Source organism: Lemur catta, chromosome X (assembly GCF_020740605.2).
Source record: "Lemur catta isolate mLemCat1 chromosome X, mLemCat1.pri, whole genome shotgun sequence".
Taxonomy (NCBI): domain Eukaryota; kingdom Metazoa; phylum Chordata; class Mammalia; order Primates; family Lemuridae; genus Lemur; species Lemur catta.
In genome coordinates, this window is record NC_059155.1 from 17,943,596 (window position 1) to 17,968,662 (window position 25,067).

Below are 25,067 nucleotides of genomic sequence, written 5' to 3' on the forward strand. Positions count from 1 at the left end.
GAAGAGAGAATAGATAAAGCAAGCAATTGTGGGAAAATTCTGAAAAATGGAGAATCTGTGATGAGTTTATGGGTGTTTGTTGTACTATTTTTGCTTACTTTTGGATATATTGAAAATATTCATGATACAAAATGTAAGTAGCTTTAGTTTGGGGCAATTTATATTTATTTCTTAATGTTAACTTTTATCTATAAATTGCAGGCCTGTCGAAACATGATCTGTGCGTGATGTATATTATTGTAAAGGTGAAATGTGCTGCTTGAATGCCAGAATTGTTGCAAGTAAAAACTGTTTCTGAAAAGACTTGTTTCTATTTGACTTTCAGCCAAATTCAAAGGACAGGTTGCAAACATCTTGAAGCGTTTAGTATCTTGAAGTATTGAACAAGAGGAGATAGTTAAAGCATGATAACAGGCCAATTGCATGTGAAGAATGTGGGAACATTATCACATCTTGACTGTTTTGTTCACAGCTTTCTCTTAATAGAGTACGCGTTTTTGAAACCACATGAGATGACTATATAGCCTATATGATGTGTGGGTCTGTGCACTTTCCCTGCTCACTTATTAAACATTCAGAGGGTACTTCTTGCGAGCCAAGATACAAAGTCAAATAAGATACCAACCCCACTTGCAAGGAGCTCACAGACTCATGGAGGAGCCAGAGAAGGAAGTAGATGGTCATTATACTGAAAGAGGCTACAGGAATGTGGGGAAGGGGAGGAACGGGTTAGCTACTATCATCCTACCACGAAGCTCCGTTAAAACAATACAAACGGGGAATTTGTTATGGTTTAATTGGTTGTAGGTATCAGAGATTAGAGAAGTAAGAAGAGAGCTAAAATAGCTTAGTTTAACTCCGTGCATGACTTTGCAAATAACTTCTCTGCTCCCAGCTCTGTTCCCCTGCCGTTCTTAATAAACCTTTGTGAGTCTCTCCAGCACCTGCAGGGGTTGGTGGAGCATGCATACATGCAGGACAGAGCGAGCTCTTCTTCACATTAAACAGTAGACTGATGCTCAAGTCTCCTTAAAGGTATTTTGGATACACCTAAGGCAAAATTGTAATTATAGGTAGGCAGATACTTGGGGTTGGATAAAGGGTAGAGTTGGCCTTCAGTCACAGAGCCTTCCACAGTTCATTTCTCAATTGATTTGGAATTCAGAGCATATTTGGTCATGGAAATAGTAAGATTTTTCAGGTTACTTCACAAATGTTCGTGAAATCTTAATACTGTCTTACCTGACATAGTATGTTTTTGTGTTCATATTATTTTAATCTCAATGAATCGAACAAGCGTATTTGCTAAATATATCCAGATTGATGTTCCATAAGCCAGTTGCTTTATTCTCTAGTTTCTGACACTGTGCAACCTAATCAGCCTATGTGACAATGCCTCATGAGAAAATACTGTCCATTTGATTTGGGGTATCTAAAGATGTCATCTGTTTAGTTTTACAATTTGCAGCTGAAATGTTAAATAGAATTACCAGAACATCTAGGCCTGAAAAATAACCTTGCAAAGCAAGTCTGCGGTATGTGTTGAATATTGCTTTCATAGAAATTTGCTCTCATTGACTGTAAGAAGCAATTTTTTTAATAATGCCAATGTGCTAGAATTAATGAACAATAAAACCCTTCACCACTTCTTCCTTCTGCTTTAATCTTTCCTCAACTTTCAAGACTAGGAATCTGTGATACATGTAAGGGCATTTAGAGTTTGACTCCCTTGTTTTGACTTTTGGAGCAACAAATCATTAAATGAGAATGATGCCTATAGCCTCTTAAGCTTTTACAATTACTCCTTTACTAAGATTCCATGAAAGTTTTCTAAAACAAAGCAAACAAAACTCCAAGCCACTATGCTCCTTGAGAAAAATCTCGAAAGGAAAAAAAAATACTAAAAGGAAAAGTAAATCACATAGATACCTGAGTGTTTGGTTATGTTTATATTAGGTCTGATAAAGTGGGAGTGGTTGTTCATAATACTTAGCCTTCAAGAGGCTGAAATTAAGCAATATTAAATATAGTGAAGCAGAAGCTTGTCATATATAGGACTGAATGTGCCACAAGAGAAGGTGAGCATTTGTGTGCTTATATTGACAGAGTATGGCCTGTTTTATGGTCAGTGCCAATTCAATACCAGCGTTTTGAAGAAAGAACTTTTAGAAGTCTGTGTAGTCTAGTCGTTACTGAACCTGTCATCTGTGTTCTAAATAACCAATTATAGTTTTGGTTATTTCAGTTCAAGGTTTAAGTGAATCCCTTATCCTTTAAGTAATGAAAACAAGTTAGTATTAGCTAGAGGGGTCACTGTCTACATTTCCTGGCATCTGTTCTTATGTCTCAGTGTCATGTGTTATTGAGAAATTTGTCACACTTGTTAGTTGCTTTTAAATGATCTGCCATGGGCTATACTAGGCATGGGCCTTCTCTCTGCACACCAGTGTGTAGCCTCTTTGTTTTTGTTTTTCTGGTAAGAGTAATTCCTCACACACATTCTTTTAATTTTACATTTGTTGGACAGCTCTCTGTCCTGGGCAAAGTCACTTAACTACCCCAGGCACTTGTTTCTTCTCTAATACAATTTAGGGGATGAAGTTAGGGGACCCTACAGACTTTTCAGCTTTCAAATTCTCCTTTCTGTGATAACTGGAAATTGGGCTTGCTGGGAATTACCACCACCCTGGAAACACTGCAGTAAGTTGGAATATTGTTTTAAGCCATGCCCATGTTTCCACCATTGAGCAAGGTGTTATGGTAGTATGCAAGAGAAAGATGAAGTTAAGACTCTTGTTATCCAGAAACAATTTTGAAATAAGACTTGCAGAGCAAAGAATTAGACAAGTCTTTGTGTGCTGTTGGTGAAAGAATGGTTCTCTTTTATCCAGGAAGATTATTCTTTTTGACCAAGTTTAAGGACCAGTGTGCAGGGGGCAGATGAACTGAATCAAGGAAGATGATGGACAAATCCCAGCCAGATGATCCTCATATCCATTTATATAACTATAGGGGGAAGGCTATAATTAAATTGCTAACTTTTGTGGCAAGATTTTAAATTCCGTGGGAGTTGAAGAGAAAGATCAGTGGGAGGTGGAGTTTTGGGAAACATGCTTTGGGAGAGGATGAGGCTTCTGCTGAACGTTGAAGGGTGACTAGAATTTGGATAGGGAAGGAAGAAAAGGAAAGGGGAGGGCGTTCTATGTGTGAGAAGTAGATATGGGGAGAGGAAGTCCTTAGTGGGAGAGAGGGAAAAAGAAAGAAGGCAGGATAAAACAAAAGGTACCGATGTAAGAGTTAACAGGATGTGTTCAGGAAGATAGTTGTGATCAAAAGCTTTTTCTGAGTGTTATTGAAACGTAAAACTAGTTAGGTGTGACCAGTAGGATGACTCTAGAAAATCTGGAATGTCCGGCAGAGATTATACAATCCATTAGGCATAAGCAGTTATAGCTTCCAGAAAAAGGGACTGACATATCAAGTGGTTGTGGATACTAGTTGTGGGCCCTTTCTAATTCAAAAGATAATTATTGTGAACCTACTGTGCCCATGCATTATACTAAGTGCTATGGGGATTACCTACCGGAATGAATAAACTACATTTCTACTCTAATAAATAGACAGTCTTGTTGGGGAAGTAAAGTTGTTCACTAAGCCATTGTTGTGGAGGATAATGATTGAGAATATTTCGGTGGCAGACAGGCCTGGGTTTGAGACATGGTCTTCCTCTAGTTCCAGCTGTGTGACTGTAAGCAAGTTACTCAATTTCTCAAAGCCTATTTACTGTCCTGTAAAATGGAAATAACAGTGTATCTGGTTCATAGAGTTTTTCTGAGAAGTAACTTACATAATGTACATAAAGCATTTTTTCTTTTTTTTTGTCCCAGATTCTGAATATATAAAGCATTTAGCACAGTCTATGGTAAACAATAAGTCCCCCATAACTTAGCTGCCATAATAAAAACTCACAATGATATGTTATTATGTTTTGTTTGTTTGTTTGTTTTGTTTTTGAGACAGAGTCTCACTTTGTTGCCCAGGCTAGAGTGAGTGCCGTGGCTTCAGCCTAGCTCACAGCAACCTCAAACTCCTGGGCTCAAGCGATCCTCCTGCCTCAGCCTCCCGAGTAGCTGGGACTACAGGCATGCGCCACCATGCCCGGCTAATTTTTTCTATGTATATTTTAGTTGGCCAGATAATTTCTTGCTATTTTTAGTAGAGACGGGGTCTCACTCTTGCTCAGGCTGGTCTCGAACTCCTGACCTCGAGCGATCCACCCGCCTCGGCCTCCCAGAGTGCTAGGATTACAGGTGTGAGCCACCGCACCCGGCCCATTATGTTATTTTTATTATTATTACCTACTCTATGCAGGCACTGTGACAGGAGCTGAAAATATGAGAGTGAATAGGATGGGTACCTTCCATCCAAGAGCTTTGTATAGTAGCATTAAATGCTAAATATTGTGGTGACTACATTTTTCAAATCAAAAAAATGGTACATATGGTCTGACAGTGAAACAAGATAGTTTTTAAATTGGAGCTGTCTGAGAGAATCCAGGACTGGTTGTAATAGAAGAAAACATGGTTCTGTGAGAGTACTGGGGATACAGAAATTTTATCTAGGGTGGGGACAGTCTGAAAGACATTTTCTGAAAAATGCTTTTGAAGAATAGACAAATGGGTGAAGAGCATCCCACTGGAAAGAACTACAGAGGAAGAGGAGTGGAAGTGGGAAAATACATGGCCTGTTTGGGGACTAAGGTATCTTTAGAGTGCTGTGTTCAAGAGTGTAGAGCATGTAATGGGAAGTGCCACTGGAAAGATAGTTAGGTATCAACTCAGAAAAGTGGAGGGCCTTGAATGCTGTGCTAAAAAGTTGGATTGGGATTTTCTTTTGTATGGAATATATCCTAAGATCAGCTCTTTAGGAAGTTAGCTGTGTAAAGATTACATTGGAGGTAGGCGAGACTGCAGACAGATACGCTAAAAAGCTTTTGTATAATAACAAGCCTGACTTGAAGTGATAAATGAATATGATGGAAAAATCCCAGAGGTTGCAAAGGAAGAATCCAGAAGGCTTGATGATTAACTGACTCTCCCTTTGTTCTTTATGGCCAAACTGCAGTCCAAATTTATGCACCTAGAGACTGAGGAAAAGTAGGGAAGTTGAAAATGAGACCTACTTTGGCAGGAGAGAGAGTTGGAAAAAGGGGGAAAAATAATGTGGCAATAAATTCAATTGCAGACCCTTAGACTTTTCCTAATTTGGAGTCCTCCTCGCTGACTTTCTTTTCTTCTCCCTTGGCAGCTTCAAAGCTGGGCCGTGACCTGCTGATGCAATTGTGTCTGTCGCTAACGCTAGACACAATACTGTAGCCACACTGTCTTTCTCCAGCTCCAGATATCGGCTTCTCTTTCTCTCTCTGTTCCTAGAATGCCCTTTACCAGTGATGTCTAGCTGAGAAATTCCTACTCGTGCTGTAAGGCAAAGTTCACAAGGCACCTTCTTGGAACCTTTCCTGCCACCCACCACTCAGTATATATGTCTGTGATGACATGATAGCACTGATGTTATGTCTCTGTGTTTCCATCTGTTTCCCCTCCTAGACAGTAAGCTCTTCCAGAGAGAAGGTCCTAATTGTGTGTATCGGCAGCACCCAACACAGTGCCTGGCACATACTAATAAGCCTTCAGTTAAGGCTTGATGAATGACTGGGTGAACATGGTGGACATTCAAGTTGAAATCTTCTAAAGCCATTAGGAAACATGGGAGTGGAGCTTGAGTCATCAGAGTAAGAGTAGGTGAGCTTTAGCCCACAGAGTGTCACATGCCCAGCTAACCTGGAGACCAGTGCTGTGAACTTACCTAACTAGGGAGGAGGCAGGGTGGCAGTTTCTGTTGGGACAGGTAGGTATGTCAAGTGTGGGTGTTCCAAAGCACTGCCTGTTTTGGATGGAGGAAGGTGACAAATCACACTGTTTTTTTTTTTTTTAATCACTCTCGAGGTGTTCACACATAATGGTGACTGCATCATTTTTTAATTTCCATGGTGAAATAGTGTATTCTTCCATGTTTTGTCCACCCTTTCTTGCTTGCTTCCTTCGTGATAGGAGCTCAACTATGTTGCCCAATCTCTGATTTAAGTAATCAGCTGCTCTTTCCAGTTCTGTTTAGCTAGTATATGAGTGGCTGAGATAAAATCCATGGTGAATATTCCTTGTTTTTATTCTTTGGTTGCCTTTCAATTTCAAGGAAAAAATATCAAGTTTATAATCAAAGCTGATTACCCATGTGCGTGGCCTTCCTCCTGACCCACGTGGTACCCAAAGACACAGATGAACAGTAGATAATTCAGTCAGCTGCATTTGTAAAGTGAGTGCCTTAGGAGATGAAAACAGGCACCCCTCCTCTTCCTCAAATACCTTTCGGAATTTGAGTAATAGTTTCAGGTAGTTGTAGGTACACCTTTCTTAGCAAAGATTTGTGCTCAGGGTTTATGTATAGCAAAACGAGCTTGCAGGAGTGGTTTCATAATTGGACGTATTGTTAGTCAAACTCTGTAATTAGGGATGACTTCATAGGCATAAGATTCTTCTATGGGTGACGCCCTGAATTCATACCCAGTTGTACACCATATCCTTTTATGAAAAAAACAAACAAACAAGGTTTTGTTTGCTTTTGTTTTATTCCCTTATTTGAAAATCTGTTTTCCTGTGTCTCAGATGTTTAGAGAGAGAAGGCTTGCTTGTTTTCTGTGGCTTTCCTTTTACAGAGAAGGCAGGCATTGGAGTTAGGGAGGAAACAGAATTGGGGACAGATCAGACAAGGGAATTCAGAAAAATGTAGAGACCCTGAAAGGTTTTATTTTTGATTTGAATTGACGAATTTAAATAGAGGGAAAATATATTTCTATTTCTTTGAATATCAATTGTCTCCCTCCCTCGTCCTGTAAATAAAGTCCACTCCTGTGGGAAGACAGACTGGGAAAAAGGACGCTTCAAAATCAGTTTTTGTTTTTGTCTGTCAATCACATATTGTGAAATTGGGGTTAAACTTTTATTCAGCAGATATTTACATTTTATCTTTTCACCTTTTATTTTTCATTGCTTGTGAAGAAAATGTACCAATTTGGAGGAAGGTGACAATATTGACAAGCTGTGAGCCATTTTGAAATGTGATCCTGAAATATTTGAAGTCAGATTTGGATTTTTTAAAATATCTCCTGTCTGTTCTTCAAGTTGTGTTTAGAAACTGGCCTTATGAAGGAAACAAATTGAGTCATGGGTAAAACAGGTTTTCTGTAGGCCCATCCTTCTCAAATGACTTTGAGTAAAGGCTTGTAATTTTTATATATGAGGGAGACCTATTATACTGTGTAGTAAGTAATTATAGGGGAGATGAGATAACTTTTCATGTATCCCATGTAAAAGGCCTTTAGTAGAACTAATGCCTTATATTTATTATTTAGCCTCCCACAATTACTTAGGCATTCATTTATTCTCCATTTTCCTTCAGCAAGGATTTGAAGTTGCCATATAATACTTTATAGTTTACAACGTGCCTTCACATATGCCATCTTTAATGTTCATGAGGACCCGGGGGGAGTACGTATTACTATTACCATTTTCAAATGAGGAAACTGAGGCTCAGAGAGAGTACTTAAATTTGCTCATGGCCACACTGCTAGGAAATAGCAGAACCGGGGCACTAACTGATGCCTCTCATTCCACATCCAGCAGTCTTTCCTTTAGAACATACTACGTCCTTGTGTCAGGAACAACAGCACGGTGCAGGTACTCGGGATTAAATGAAGTGTCCACAGGGCAGTATTGATGTCAATTTTCTGTTTTGCTTTGTGAACCCATCTGAGATGTTTTAGTGGCTTTTTGAGAAAAAGGCCCCATAGTACAATGAAGGCCCGTAAGGAGAATAGAGCTTCTTTTTATCTTCATTTGTAAGCCTTTACTTTTTTAAAATCTGCAGTCATTTCCAAGTTACTTCATGTGATGTTTTTTCCAAAGATCATACTTTATTGCTTCATTTCCTTAAAGATACCATCAAGCCTATGAGTAGTCTTAATAACAAAGCTATTTTTTATTCATAGTGGGGGAAAAGCTACATTAAACAACTTTATTTTAAATTTCAAATGGCAAATTTGAAAACTGATTTTTCCCAGTAGCTCAAGAGGCAGGAGGATCACCTGAGACCAGGAGTTGAGACTGCAGTGAGCTGTGGTCACACCACTGCACTCCAGCCTGGATGACAGAGACTCCATCTCTTAAAAAAATAAATAAATAAATAAAAACTTTTCTCATCAACTAGAGCATATATTGTGGGCCTTTTAATTTTTTTTTCTTATTTTCGAGACAGAGGCTCTCTCTGTCGCCCAGGCTAGAGTGCAGTGACGTCATCACAACTAATTTATTTTTTCTGTTTTTGTAGAGAAGGGGTCTCTTGCTCAGGCTGCTCTTCAACTGCTGGCCTCAAGCGCTCTTCCCACCTTGGCCTCCTGGAGTGCTGGGATTAGAGGTGTGAGCCACCACGCCCCCCCAGCTGGCCTTTTAAATTTGACTTTGTATTGTTTGGTCTTATCTCAGGTATCTCAGAGTCACACCTTTATTTCCTTTCAAATAGCTATTTCCTTTCAAATAGCTATCAGTACTTGAATATGGGCATCTTTAAATGAGAGAATCCTATGTTAAACTAGTCTGTTATCCTGAACCAGCTTTGCCTGGAAATGGTTTGGGGATGTGTACAGGTTTCAATTCTTTCTACTCTTATTGAGGTATGCCTCTTAATGTCTCCAGTAGATAGAAAATCTGAGTTATATGTATAAAAGAAGTCACTATAGGCTTTTGTTAAGACAATTAGACAGGAATGAGAAATTGGAAAACTTGAAAGTATATGCATTGGATTGATTTTCTTTTGGAGTAAGCTGGTGCCCTAAAATTCATTTCTATGAGATCTAAGCATTTCCTGATTATGTAGGAACAACAAAACAATTGCCTTCCTGGCGTCTGGAGAAGGAATTAATAATCCTTAAAGTCTCCAGAGAACTTTTCCTTCTAGCAAATGGATATTTGCACCTTTTAGCACAGCCACTAATTCACTTTGTAATTATTCACATATTTGCCTCCCTAGGTTGTAAATTCCTTGAGGGCAGGAACCAGGCATATTGCAGATGCCTACAATATTGCTAAAATTGCTTGAGGATAGAGGTGTGAGGGTGGGGAGGGGAGACACATTGGGGAGGGCATGTAGAAGAAGAGTGATTTCTACAGGATTTAGTTAAGAACCCACCTGGTCAGCAGGGACAAAGAGGGGAAGTGGGGGTGGTTTATGTCCAGAACCATCTGTTCTGATTTTCTTTTATATAGAAGTGATATGGTAGTATGAGAATAAACTCACTTGTGTGGGGTTTTTTGTGTTGTTTTTAACTCACATACTTTAAATTATTGCTGACTCATAAACTGCCCAAACTGGAAAGGACCTTTAAAGATAGAGGAGAGGCCACATGGTTTAGATTTTCTGAGATAATCTCACTTCCAAACGTTCTGTGGCTTTGTTCTCCTTGGTATAATTCATGGAGATGGGTAATAATTTTATATTGAAAACATGATTGCTTAAAATGTGTGTAAAGAGAATTGGCATAAATTCTATATAGTATTTTTGTCATCGGCAGTGTTGAACATCATATGAGCGAAATATAGAACATTTTTTAGAATTACTGTCCTTAGTTTGCAGCTTAACTTATGAAAAATTTCTTTCTTTCTTTCTTTCTTTTTTTTAAGAGACAAGATCTCGCTTTTCACCCAGGCTGGAATGCAGTGGTATCATCATAGCTCACTGCAACCTCAAACTCCTGGGTTGAAGTGATCTTCCTGCCTGAGCCTCCTGAGTAGCTGGGACTACAGGCCCACACCACTGCACCCGTCTAATTTTTCTTTTTTGTTTTTATTTTTATTTTTTTAAGAGATGAGATTTCGCTATGTTGCCCAGGCCGGTCTCAAACTCCTGGCCTCAAGCAATCCGCCTGCCTCGGTCTCCCAAAGCGCTGAGATTACAGGCGTGAGCCACCACACCTGGCCAAAAATTTCTTATTATTAATCTTTTTTTTTTTTTTTGCAGATAACTCTTTGGGCTAGGAATTTTATTTCCTCTGGATATATATCCAAAAGTGGGATTGCTGGATTATATGGTAGTTCTATTTCTGATTTCTTGATGAATGTCCATACTTTGTTCCAAAATGCCTGTAGTAATTTACTTTCCAACCAACAATGTGTAAGGGGACCCTTTTTTCCACATTCTCACCAACACTTGTTATCTTTTGACTTTTTGATAATAGCCATCCTAAGAGGTATGAGGTGCATTTTTTTGTGTTTCAGAATGTTATGGGGCTACAAACGCTTTGGTTACATAAATTGCCTTTGCACCACCCCAGTCAAAGCTGCAAGCCTGCCCATCCCCCAGACAGCACGCACCCACTGGGTGTGAATTTACCCATCCCATCCCGATCCCTGTGAATGTTACTTCCATATGTGCAAATGCCAAACTTCACATCCACCTGAAAATCTTTCTTTAACTCGTAGATCCTGAGACTACTCTGAAAGGTGTTTTTACCTAACCTATCTACTGAGAAGTTGTCCATCTTTGGTGGCGTTTTACTATCATAGGTAAGAAAAGTTTATGAACAGACAAGTTTTTTTTTTAACATTTTTTAAAAGTTTGGTTTTGTTTAATTTTTTAAAATACCAGTCATTATATGTGTATATTACATTATGGTGAGCATTTAGCTAATAGTATCTTATGGTCATTTAAAAACTTCCCTAGGATTTGAGAAACCTGAGTTTGAATTCCAGTTCCATAGTCCCAATGAACCCAAGTCTTTTAATAAGAAAAAAGGAGAATAAGAATATTGACCTCATAGGGCTATTATGAGGGTTCAGGGAATGAATATGCATATGAATTTATCTAATGTAATAACTTGGCATATAGTTGTTGAATGAATGAATTTTATTAAAGTGCTATTACACTGAGTGCCTTACTATACTGAGTCCCAGTGCCTGGGACTGTGATACATTCTAAAAACAACAACTATGCTATGAAAAAGGCAGATGTGGCCTGGCTCTCTAATTAATCCCTTCCACTGGCCCCAGCCCCCCACTTCTCTGTACTGAGTATTATTATGCTTAGTGGCAAAAAAAATGAGTTAGTGAGTAAATTGTTGCCTTTTAATAAAATGTCTAAAAGAGATAAATATAAGATCTCAAAATTATATTTTGTATAGTTTGTTAAATTTAACACATAGAATACTTTTGAAAAAGCAGCATATTTAGGGCAGTGAAACTACTCTGTATGATACTACAATGGTGGATGTATGTCCAAACCCATAGAATGTACAACACCAAGAGTGAACCCTAATGTACACTATGGACTCCGGGTGATAATAATGTGTTAATGTGGGATCATCATTTGTAACAAATGTGCCACTCAGATGCAGGATGCTGATAGTTGGGGAGGCTATGCATGTTTGGGGCAGGAGGCACAGTCATACGCTGCATAATGATGTTTCAGTCAGTGACAGCCTGGTCCCATAAGATTATAATACCATATTTTTACTGTACCTTCCCTAGATATGTTTAGATACACAAATACTTAGCATTGTGTTCCAGTTGCCTTCAGTATTCAGTACAGTAACATGCTGTATAGGTTTGTAGCCTAGGAGCAATAGGCTAGACCATACAGCCTAGGTGTCTAGTAGGCTTTATATACCATCTGGGTTTGTGTAAGTACACTGTATGATGTACGTACACCCACAAAATCTCCTGATGACACATTTCTCAGAACTTACCCTCATCATTAAGCAACACATGGCTGTATATGGGAACTCTGTACCTTCTATTTAATTTTGCTGTGAACCTAAAACTGACCTAAAATTAAATTCTATTAAAAAAAAAAAGAAAAAAACACCAAAGGCAAAAAACGGCAGGATAACATATAATCATTTTCATTTTTCTTTGTCCAAAAATTTTTAATAGGCTTGTATTTGGAGATTATCCATTGTGATACAGACCTCCTTCCTCTATTGCAGGGATCAGCAAGGTTTTTCTGAAAAGGTTTAGATCATAAATATTGTGTGTCAAGAGGCAAAATCAAGAATATTATGATATTGATAACAAGGATATATAATTTCTACAAATTTGTATTGACAAAATTCAATATATAATACTTGAGTGTAATTTTTTGGTAACAGTTCTGATTAGAAGAACAGAATTGTTTTATTTCTGGGATATTTTACTTAATTAGGGTTCAAAGTTAATGTGGCCCATCATCAAATTTGATTGCAAAATTTTTCTTATGATAACCATATTTAGCTTGGGGCCATACAAAAGCAAGTGGGGATCTAGATCTGGCCCACGGGCCGTATGTGTAGTTTGCCAACCTTTGCTCTATTAGTTAAATAGATCAAATAGGGCCAGATTGGAAAGGGTGTACACGCAGATAATAAGTTACATGCGTGAGTGTTTATATTAACACACACTTGTGTGTTTTTCTATATCAAAACCAAATATAATTTGTTTTAATTGATTCCTCTTTACCCCTCCTTTAATGGGAGTGATTGATAGGTATCAGTATGTTATTTATGTTTTCCAGTGAGTGGTTTTAAAGTGGCTTACTGGAAAAATGATATTTCACGTGAATCATTGATCACATAATTTTGACTTTTATCTTTGGCATATACAACAACCAAGAGTGTCTATTATGTATCTATTTCTTGTCATTGCTGGGTACCTTAGCCCTTCCTTACACTCCTTGAATGTAATTTAAGGTTTTGTCCTTAAGAGGAAAATTCAGAAATATTTTTTCTGAATAACTTTTGGTAAATGATAACTTCTCATTTGCTTGTTTTCTTTATTAAGGCTGTACCTACAGATATGGTAGCCTATTCAGACTATTTCAGTAGTTTGAAATTCTGTTTAAATTATCCTTAAAATGAGAATTTTAGCAAGAGTGCTTATAATATATTCATCACAAACTTTGTTTAAGTCTGAAAAATTGTTGGCTTTTCTTTAGATCTTTAAATGGATGAGATGGCTACCGCTCAGATTTCCAAAGATGAACTTGATGAACTCAAAGAGGCCTTTGCAAAAGTTGGTGAGTATTTTTTGGTAGTCTGACTATAGGAAAGCAGTCTTTATTGGGTCCTAATCAAAGTTACTTCTCTAAAAATTGTGTAAATGATTAATCACGAACCTTAGGGCAAGATAGTTAAAATGGATGAGATAAAGTTCTGGGAGCCATATACTTAAAATTATATTATTTCTAATTATATCTGGTATCTAATATGGTCAAGGGGTTTTAGCCGAGGGTCCTTAACTGGGGGCTGCTGTGGCTCCTGAAACTTTTATGACAAATTCTGTGTCATTATTATATTTTGCATGTCATATTTTTCTGAGGAGATGGTTTGGTGCTTTCACCATATTCTCAAAGGGATGTATGACCCCCAGAAACATTAGTTGATGTTTTACCCTTCCCTAATTAGTTTGACCTTATTGCCTCTTTCCATGGATCTGCCTTTGGATAATGCAGGTCATTCTACCTTCCCACATTAAATTATAGCATCAATAAATAAAATTGATCTTAGTATAAGATGCTTAACTGTAGAAAAGATTACACTGTATCTAATAAGACTTATGCCATCATTTAATTTGATGAGTTCAGGAAACATTTGTAAGATCATCATTACCAAATAAAAACACAAGTAAAAGAGAGAAAAAATATATATATAAGATGGAAAGTCATAGCATCCTTCACATCACATAACATGCCATATAATTGAGCAGCTATGGAAACAGCATATAGAATTTACATTCCAAATTTCAGTGCTTGGGTCAAGTCTGTAGAAGATAATGAGAAAACAGCGTAAACTGACTATTGAGATACACACACACACACACACACACACACACACACACGAGTCAACATGTGCTTAGAGAAGTTGATTATATTAAAAAAAAGAAGTTGACTGTTATTATTTGGTATCTCTTTGACTAAAGGGTATAAAGTTAGATTACAGTGACTTGTTATTTAAATCAGAATTTATTCTTAGACTTGTTGGAAGTCCCATTAGTGAAAAGTGAGGAAATATACATCTCTATTCCCATATATTTATGATCAACATTTTTTATGAAGGCATTTAGTAGTAATAACATACCTTGGGGAGAATAATGACCCCCAGCCTGAGTGACTCTTCATAATCCCACTAGAAAAAACTGAATAGTCCCGAATCTATGTGTATGTGTATAAAAATAGCAGTTAATTAACCTGCCATAGATACCACTTACTATAAGAAGAGCACTACATAGCCTGATATTAGATTGATTATGAAAAACAACAAGTGGGTTCTTGGCTGCAAGAGGTTTTTTCTTTTTTATCTTTCTCTTGTTATTCTGTAGAAATAGTCTTATCATAATTGTTTTATATAATTTCTGTTGAACCTCCTGTTTTATTTATAGTCATCTTTCAGTACTGGGGGAAGCTTAATTTGTTTTTTGTGAATAGAATGTTGAGATAGAGACCATGCCTTATTCATGGTGGTATTGTTTAATCTCCAGTACCTCCTCTTCTCAAGTAAGTGTTTGTTGTTGGATACAGCCCTTGTCCTCATGGACACAAATATTTGTGTATGATATTTCTTAAAAATTAAAGCTAATTCAGACAGTGCTTACCTGATGGGACTTGGAATACTTTTTATCAGTAAAAGAGCTTTATTGCTCCTTAAAAGCTAAATGATCCAAAGAGGATTGACCGACTGTCTCCATGGAGGAAACAAGGTTAAACTGTAGTAAGTGAAGGAACAATTAGAGGCTTGACTGCAAGAAAAGGTCATTATGCAACTATCGTTTAAGTAGAGTTTAGGCTAGATAAACAGCTTCCCAAAGTCCCTACCAGCATCCTATTATTATACATGCTGTAAATACAAATTCTGGAGTCCAAAATTTCTGCCTGTTCTGAATATTATTCTTTTGTATCCCCCACTCAGTATCTAGCACAGTGCTGCACACATGTTAGGTTCTGAATAAATATTTAATTGATTGAATCCCAAGGAACCTATACATAGTCTTTTGATGTACTGGGGTTTTGTCGTTATCAACTATACATTCAAAGGGCTTTTGTTACGAAGATTTTCATTATAGTGGAATTTATTATTAAAGGTTTTGGCCATTAAATTGTAGCACATAAAATTTATATGTATTTTTCAGCATAATAAAGGCTCGTGTGTAGTCTGTCTTTAGAAACTCCTTTAAATACCCAGCTGAGTCTTTTGATTTTCTTTTAAAAAACCTTTGTAGCTTTTAGTTGTTAGTTACAGAGCCCTCAGGCAACCGTCAAAGGTGTTATAGAGGTTTTTTTTTTAATTCTGGGAAACTTTATTTTAAAAACAGGCTCTGTAACTCTCAAACTTATTTTCCTGTTAAAGACAGTTGTTTCCTTTTTTTGTTGTTGTTTTTGGTAGAGGTGGTGGCAGAGAGTAGGGAAGACTACTTTGTCTCAGTTCAATTGTGACAAAATGTGGAAATCATTATATGATTTTCCCCATCTATTAACAATAATAGCCTTGATTATCTCCTTAGAAATTCAGCAAAATCATAGTGTGTGGAGAAAACCTCTGTAATTACCACTAATCGTAGGTTTTGTTCAATCAATTAATAGTGCTTTGAAACTCTCTTTACTAGCAATAAATTGAGTATTAGAATTTAAAGTTCTCCTTTCACTTTCTGCACCTGCTTAGTATGAAGCTCTAAGCTCCTATAATTATTTTAATTTTCTCAACAATTGTTTCCAGTATTTCCCAGTAGCAGAAACCTTAGCTCCAATTTTTCCTACTTCATAATGTTTCTGTTTTGATTTAAATGCTGCAATACTGTATAACTTCTTTCTAAAGAAGAATAAATAAGACTTTGCAGAACGCTTAGGCATCAATATTTACCAGCTATAAAATGTGTTTTCCATTCTAAGACTTTAATCTCGCCATGGAAGCGAGTGGCCATTTGGATGATTACTTGTCATAAAGGCAAATTCATGCAGTGTAAATCTTTGCACGTTTGCTTGAGTCCTGCAAACACTTTGAAATCTGACTTTTTTCTCTCCTAAGCACTCTCTATTGAGCTTTTTAAAACGTGAATTCAGCACTTTTGAAATAAAAGAATAACGGGGTTTCTTAAGGGACTAGGAATAGTGTGGGTGTATTCCTTTGAGGTTGCCCACCAAACTAAGCCAAAAAAATTTGGTTGTGGTGATTGTAGCTGTACCAGACTTCTCTCATCCCAGGAAGTTGAGTTGTTTCAAATTACTTGATATTCTCTGGCATATAAAAACCACATCAGGATGATGCCACAAAAAACATGGTACTTTAATTTACTTTCAGTATTCAATATAACTACCCCAGTGCATATTTACTTAATTATGCCTTAAAAAATAAAAACTACAGACCATCTGCAAAAAACTAACCAGTGTTCTTTTGCTCTACCATCTGGTTAATTATTAGTTAATTTAGTCTTGAATTGGATTATTGGAAGTGACGGTCTTGGGATGGTCTGAAAACCTTGTTTTGACTGTGTGGAAGATAGGAGTACACATTTGTGGGTGTGCAGGGGAGGACAAAAGCAACGTGGGTGTGAGAACACTCATGTGAGCCGTGTACGTAGGTATGTATGTATTTTTAAAACAGTAGAGTGGCAGCAGGTGAAAAATGGTGGCCAAACCACCAGAAATTGTGAATCACAAAAGGATGGATAAATATTTTTGATTGCCTTGTCTTCAGCCCTCTAAACTTGTCCAGCCTTGAGCAGTACTTGAGGTCCACATTTGGGAATCCACCAGTAGGGTGAACTCTGATGTATCAACCTCTAGTCTACCCCTAGCTGGGATTCATTAAACTGCCTCTTATGTATGCTGGAGTGAGCTACCCCAAAAGGTATAAGCTGTGAAAGGCAAACCCCATGTTTAGACAGGCATCTGGAAATGGTTAGCAGCTGCCTTTTGTAAGGTTTTAATGCCTAATGAAAGCTTGACTTTACAGCTTAGATCTTATGATGGAATATAGTTTAAATTCTTCTTTTGCCCAAGTCTTTTAAATCAATATTTTGTGGGCATTGAAGATCGTGTGTGTGTGTGTGTGTGTGTGTGTGTGTGTGTGTGTGTGTGAATCTGTTACTGTTAGACATGTAGATTCCTTTTGTCATTTCTTTAGTGCAAAAAATTTGTGGAATGTGTTGGTCAAACTAAATTGAACTTTTAAATCCAGCTTTTCTGAAAGTATATGCATTTGCACTTGATTGGTTTTCTTCTTGAAGTCCTAAAAAGCACGGTCCAGAGTGGGTTAATAAAGAGGTTGCATGTGTGTTGCAGATGAGGGCACACAATATGTGACCTCTTTATAAAGAAAGACACCAGATTTAGACAGATTCAAGGATGGTTAAAGCAACACACACACACACACACACACACACACACACACACACACCCTGAGGGTCAAGGGAAATCTCGATCTTTTTCTTACTGTCAGGTTTATAAGACAAAGTAGCACCCCAAAAGATGCGTTTGAAGTGACAGATTGTACCACATACCACCTGGACAAGGGCAGTGTAAAACAGCAGCTAAAATCAAAACCACTTGAGTTCTGGCTCAGCTTTCTCCAGACAAGTACTTAAAATAGCTTAAATAACAGGATGCAAGGGGAGGGAAAACATTTCCTTTTAAGGATATGCATTCTTGGTGTGATTCAAACTTCTGCAGGAACATGGCTGTATAATAAGTTTATTTACTTTAAGGTTTCTTGGGGGGAGGGTGTTGGGAGTTAACTGGCATTTAAAATAATACTTGGTAAAAAAGAATAATGAGGTTTCATTTAGAACAAAATGCAGATGTGAGCCTACATGTGTCATCAGAGAGTGAGAGAGTATGAATTCCTTGTAACATTTGGTTCTTTTCTCATGAATTCAGTAGCCAGTGTGAAAGATGGGCCTGTCTGGTGCAGCACTGGGAGCCTCTTAGTGGTTTTTTAAAATTATAGTGATTTTTTTTTTTTTTTTTTTTTTTTACTTTTTAAAATGAAAACACTTAGTCAATTTATTGAAATTTAGCACTTTCTGCCGGAACTTTGTTCAGTGGTTAAGTGGAGTTTCTTCTTCCCTGCTGCTTGTTAATGTCCACCCATACTGACCATATTTTCTGAACCAAAAAGTTGAGACGTGCTGGCAGAAACATCGAGACTGCTCTGGATCATATAAGCTGTAGGGTAATTCATATTGACTTTATCAGCTGTGTGAAAACTACAATACTGGAATAGAATAGTCCTCAAAATGCAGAGCCTTTTCCACCCCATACCCATGCATAGTTAATGAGCAAGTGGCAAGTGAAACAGAAAGGGGTTCCAGAATATTGGTTGCTTTAATGAGACAATAAGGACTGTCATCATGCCTGGTGGTTGTGATTTTAGTTTCCAGTTGTTAAAACTGCTTTCAATCTAGGTCTGTGTTTTTTGGGTCAGTTTATTATTAGATTCTCATGTTTATGTCAAAACTCAGAATAGAAAATGTTCACCGTACTAAATAGCAACATTCTAATTCTATCGCATTGTTTTAAAGTGGATATTTTAACAGCAAATAAGGATATGCCCTTATGATTTAAAAAATTCAATTGTCTTTTTGAAAAACTTGCCACGTAGCTTTTACTATATTGCTATAGAATAATGAAAAATTATCCAAAATTCATTTTGCATTATTATTTGGGAATCATTCATGGATCTCAACCGTCTCATTTGACGAATGAGGAAAGCATAACTCAAAGACTATCATTTAAGCAGTTTTTTAAAATGAAGCTACTTCTCTCAGATGGAAAAAATTAGGTTTAATAGTCATCAGCATTTATGTTTATTTTTTTAAATTGTGACAAGTTAGTTCTAGAAGTAGACAAAAAGTGTTAAGCACCTGGTGAACATCACTGATGAGATGGAACCATTCTAAAATGCCATTATGCTGCCTCATTTTCTGGCCTTCCAAAGCACATTAAATCCCTGATACTGTTTAAGGATGTGTTTTTGTTTTTTTCGACTGGGGATTGGACATAAAATTAGCATAAAACTCTTTGAGAATAATTGCATGCTATTTTGTGTTTCAAGTACTTTACCAGCTGGGAGATTTTGTAAAATTAATTGCTAGCCGCCTTTTTAGGCTCTCTCTGCCTTCTTATTGAAATTGAAATCATTTTCTTCAAAATATATGATTTAGGACCTGTAAGAAAGGCTCAATGTAATTCATTAGTACTGACACTAAAATGCCTTTGATCATGGGAGGTAGTATAAGCTAGATTAACATCTGCTGATAAAATAAGAAAAAAATAGCCGAGTAGGTAAAACTTTTAAAAGAAGACACATGTTCTTCTCATCCTAGGAAGGATAAAGGACAGATATCCCAAGTGACTCAAACTTTTTACAAAGATTTTGAAGTCACAGTTTCAAGTAGGGCAGAGTGGTTCTGTCTGATTCACTTCTGTATCTTTGGTATCTAGCTCAGTGGGTATCTACCCACAGAATAGGTACTCGGTTTGCTCTGGAGTGACTCATGCTAACCAAGTCGAATGAATGGCCTTTCTTAATAAAGCCAAGGCAGACTTCTACACTTGAAAGGAGAGAGAGGTCCCGACCTGACAGCCATCACTGGTTGTCTACTTGGGCCCTCCTTGGTGGGTGTGTTCACTTAGAAAACCAAATTACAGATCTGAAGGCTCCTGGGTGGGGACAGGATTAGAACAAAGGGAATGAGATTGAATGTTATTTAAGGGATATTTCTGTCAAGTTTTGGTTTCCCGATGAATTGCCATTCAGTCTTTGAATGCTATTTCTGTGTTTTCTGTCGTTGTTTAGTTTTGTTTTTAAAATGCTCATCTAGGAATACAGCATGCTTTCCCTAGTCAATACCTGCCTATCAGTGATTCTACAAAAATATTCTTTTCCATTGCTTATTATATGCAAGGCACTGTGTTATGTATTGCGGTGGGAGATAAAAAGATTTAAAGGAATCTTTATCAAAAGATGTGAAACCATTAAGGAAGATTGCCATGGAATGACTTTTTTTTTTTTTTTGAGACAGGGTCTCACTCTGTTCCCAAGGCTAGAGTGCTGTGATGTCATCATAGCTCACTGCAGCCTCCAGCTCATCAATTCAAGCAATTCTCCTGCCTCAGCTTCCCAAGTAGTTGGGACTATAGACAAGAGTCACCATGCCTGGCTAATTTTTCTATTTTTAGTAGAGGCGGGGTCTCACTCTTGCTCAGGCTGGTCCTGAACTCCTGGTCTCAAGCGATCCTCCCACCTCAGACTCCCAAAGTGCTAGGATTAGAGGCATGAGCCACTATGCCCAGCTGTACAGATCTTTATTCCTCCAGCCCCCTTTAAATTTTTCCTGTCACTTACTAAAAGCATCTGTTATTGCTACCCTCACTTTGAAATAGAGTTTCTGCATGTGGTTATTTTATGTCAGTTATATTTTAGGGTAGCTACTTCCTGGCATCTTTTAATCACATCATTGAGCTGTCTTCTAATTAATGCTCAGAGGGTATTTCAGAGGGGATTCATGCAAATGGTAGTTCTCCCTGTTACCTAAACTTCTATTTCTGCCTAATACAAATAAACTACCAGATAGACTCTTAGGGCCTTGGTCAGTTTCATGGAGCTTTAAATCCACTAAATTCTTCAATATTTAGTTTAAAACATCTCTACCTTCCACTTCTATTATATCACTGAGACTACAAAAGGACCAGTTACTGAGTACCTGTTATATATACCAGTCTAAACTGGAGTCAACAACAGAAGATTAAATTGTGCTAATTATATGTGAATTCAGAAGTCAGGGAAAATTAGAATACATTTAAAAATATTTTTCTATCAAAAATTACTAAAGTGGGCCAGGCTCAGTGGCTCACACCTGTAATCCTCACACTCTGGGAGGCCCAGGCGGGAGGATCACTTGAGATCAGGAGTTCAAGCCCAGCCTGAGCAAGAGTGAGACCTCCCCCCCATCTCTACTAAAAATAGAAAGAAATTAGCTGGGCAACTAAAAATAGAAAAAATTATCTGGGCATGGTGGCTCATGCCTGTAGTCCCAGCTACTCGGGAGGCTGAGGCAGGAGGATCGCTTGAGCCCAGGAGTTTGAGATTGCAGTGAGCTAGGCTGACACCTCGGCACTCTAGCGTGGGCAACAGAGCAAGACTCTGTCTCAGAAAAATAAAAGTGTTGCTAAAGTGGACAAAGTTTTGATAGCTAAGAAGAATGAACTGTCTCCTTCCCCGAAGATACTATAAACATGAAAGAATATTATATTTCGGTAATGAGGTGTAGTAGGGATCAGAATGTTACCACTCCCTATCTGTATTTAATATGCATTATGATTCTATTTCCAGTTTTTAAAATGTGTGTGGGAGAGGGGGTTATGAAGTTCTATGTGTTCTGATTTATTTTTTTATTTTTAAAATTTTTTGTGTGTTTCCTGATTTAGAATCAGGGAGTGATAGAGTGGAAAAGGAACTTCAGAGATTATTTGGTCCAAAGCACTCCTTTTACAGATAAGAAAACTAAGGCCTGAAGAGGTGACTTGTGCTAATTAGTAGCCAAGCTGAAATTAGATCCCGTGTCCCTTCAACTGTGCTGTGTACCTTTCTCTATGCCACACTTACTCCCAAGTACTGAGCTCCATTTTAACTTTATAAAGGAAATAGGAGAAACAGATTAATATTTAATATATGCATGAGAGCAGGTGTATTTAAATCCAAGACTTTTCATACAACAAGAGCTGCTAAAATTCTGCCCTAGTGCCATGAGCACTACTTTGTTCTTTTTAGCAACTGCAGATGTTGTTGCTGGATTGATTTATACATATAAACATTTTATATGTAGAAATAAAGAGTTTGATGCATGACCTTTTATAAAGTCATAGCAAAGAAAGTGAAGCTATGCCCTAGGGAAGTTAAGTGCTTTACCTTGAAGGAAATACAAGTGATTTGTACAAGTGTTGTGGTTTGCTACTGATGTTTTAAAAGTACAGATATTTGAATCGATAGATTTTTTTTTATTTATTTTATTTATTTTTTTATTCAGTCTCCGTAGAGACTGTCAAAAATTGCCAAGGCTGACTATATTTCAAGTCGTCATGGTGGGTATTGGGAAAATTTTCAATTAGCAATAATCGCACCTCGGATAAACCTCATTGGCTGTGATACTGCCCCTGCGCAAAGCTTCAATTGATAGATTTAAAATGTAGTAAACAATGGTTAAGAATATTTGATACTCAAAGTAACACTAAACATAGAACTTCATCAGCCTTCAAAATATTAGTGAAATGGTTTGATATAGGATATTTAATATTTTAGTAAGTGACAAAGTATTAGCTAATTTGAATTACACTTAGATTACACTTAGAAAGAGATTCCCAAATGTGTTCCATGACCTAGAAGAGCATATGAATCAGCTCCCTGACCTTATCCCTCACTCTCCCTCTTGCTCACTGTGCCCAAGTCATGCTGGATCTTTGCTGTTCCTAAAACACATCACACTGCTGCATCACAGAATGAATTTGTTGTTTCTTCTACCTGAAATCTCTTTCCCCAGATATGCACGATTTGCTCCCTTACCTCATGCAATTCTTCTTTCAAATAGAGCGGCATCAATGTGGCCTTCCTTGACCATTCTGTCTAAATAGCACCACCACCATTCCTGCCCCTCGGTGTCACTGTAACTCAGAGCTAGTCAGGTTCAGCACAGATGACATTTTGAGCTCCATAATTCTGTGTTGCACGTTGCAGCGGGGTGTGTCATATGCCTTGTAGGATATTTAGCAGCATCCCTGGCCTCTACCCACTGTATGCCAGGAGCATCCTCTCCCTGCACCCCTCCTCCCCCACCCCCCAGTTATGGCAATCAGAAAAGTCTCTAGACATTTCTGAATGTCCCCTGGGAGTCAAAGTAGCCTAAGTCTAACCCCTTACCCTGCTTTATTCTTCTTCCTAGCACTTCCCTTATATTGTTATATTATATTTTATAGTCATACTTCATGTTTTATTTATTCATTGTCATTAGAATGTGAGCTCCTTGAGAGCAAGACTTTCTTCTTTCTTTCTTCCTTCCTTCCTTCGTTCCTTTCTTTGTTTTTATAGACAGTATCTTGCTTTGTTGCCCAGGCTGGAGTGTAGTGGCGTCGTCATAGCTCACTGCACCTCGAACTCCTGGGCTCAAGCAAATCCTCTTGCCTCAGCCTCCTAAGTAGCTGGGACTACTGGTGTGCCACCACGCCTGGCTAAATTGTTTTATTTTTTGGTAGAGATGGGGTCCTGCTATGTTGCTCAGGCTGGTCTTGAACTCCTGGCCTCAAGTGATCCTCCTGCCTCAGCCTCCCAAAGTGCTGGGATTACAGGCATGAGCCACTGTGCCTGGCTGAGAGCAAGACTTTCTTTTGTTGGCTGTGGTATCCCCAGTCCCAAGAAGAGTACGTAGTGCAAAATTTTTAAGTAATATATCAAATAGTTTATTCACAGTACATTTCCTTGAATGGTGCTGTGGCCATCTTGAGTCATTTCCCTGTTCACATTGTTTCCTTCTATTATAATTAAATTTTTATATGAAAAACAGTGGGACTAAGGAATAAAAACATTATTGAACAGGGGGTATTTGAAATTGCTGCTGAACTTCATTCACACAAAACAATATACTCCAGTAGTTATAATCCTCAGGACATTAGCCCTTTTTTTCCTCAAGAAATTGATTTTTGCTCATGGACAGTTTTTTCCCCCTTTTTAACAGCTTCAGAGTAAGCATCATTCATTTAATCAGCACTTTGATACATACTCTTAAAACTACAGTAGCACAAAAATAAAAAGGTTATTTATAGAGTCATGTTAAACATCTGCTTTACTCGGTACTGCATTTATTTTTATGAACTCTATATTGGTCTTGGATTAATGTTTGTTTACATTAACTCTTAAAAAACCTGGCACTGGAAGTACTTGCTTAATTTCAGGTTTGCTTTGAAAAATAATAAGTATTAAATTCATAAAACTTCTTTTAGACCAATGGAAGAATGAGGAACATGTTAATAAAACTCCTAAACAGCTAATTAATTCTTTTCTAAAAGGTTCTCTTAGCTCCACAACTTAATCATAATTTTCTTAACTATTTCTTGAAATTAGGGATGCTCTTTTTAATAAAACTACCTATGCATGATTTAAAATACAGGATACATGATGTAAAACCTTGTTCTTTCAGTTAAAATGTGCGTTTTCCTTTCAAACAACCTTAGGGTGCCACAAAATAAGAAAAAAATGTATTTAGGTGAACTTATGAACTGAACCTCAAATGAAGGAAAATACTCTTAATAAGTTAACTAATATTTCTCTTAATTTTTTCCCCTTTTTTGCTTCTCCCTTTTTACAAAGATCTCAACAGCAATGGATTCATTTGTGACTATGAACTTCATGAGCTTTTCAAGGAAGCTAATATGCCATTACCAGGGTATAAAGTGAGAGAAATTATTCAGAAACTCATGCTGGATGGTGACAGGAATAAGGATGGGAAGATAAGTTTTGACGAATTTGTTTATGTAAGTATGTGAAAATTCACCATTATTAGAAATAACGTATTGTCTAGTGAGATCGTATAGTATAATAAGTACTGTTATATTAAGTTTCTAAATATATCATATTAGTACCATTATGACTAATAACATTTGTCATCCTGCATACTTAAATTTTGTTAGTTCTTTTAGCCACTGGAATATCTTAACAAAAGACTTGAGAAAAAGCACACGGACAGAAACAAAGGTACAATTTGATGTGCGATGCTCACTGTGTAGGGTGAACAGTCTCATTCTGGGGCATCATTAAAGGGCATTTTTCAAGGTGCTAAGTGACATCTTTGAAATGTTCTTTCTCTCTCCCGGGGTGAGCAGTGTGCTCCAAAATTTTAATGATACACCCTGACTCACAGTCTTGGAAGCTTCCTGAGGTGAACTTTCTG

General features: G+C 37.5%; 1 protein-coding gene and 1 non-coding gene across 4 annotated transcripts in view; one reads left to right on the forward strand and one right to left on the reverse strand.

Annotated features, from left to right (window-relative positions):
* Positions 1 to 25,067, forward strand: part of PLS3 (plastin 3) — a 75,423-nt gene that overhangs the window by 26,056 nt on the left and 24,300 nt on the right. For all 3 annotated transcript variants that reach the window (XM_045538306.1, XM_045538305.1, XM_045538307.1), the window contains exons 2-4: positions 10,590 to 10,673; positions 13,075 to 13,155; positions 24,488 to 24,651. In XM_045538306.1, the coding sequence (XP_045394262.1) occupies positions 13,083 to 13,155; positions 24,488 to 24,651 (237 nt within the window). In that variant the 5' untranslated portion in view covers positions 10,590 to 10,673; positions 13,075 to 13,082. The remainder of the gene's footprint in view (positions 1 to 10,589; positions 10,674 to 13,074; positions 13,156 to 24,487; positions 24,652 to 25,067) is intronic.
* LOC123628920 lies at positions 22,158 to 22,296 on the reverse strand. The gene has a single exon (XR_006731800.1). It is a non-coding gene; the product is annotated as a U4 spliceosomal RNA (small nuclear RNA).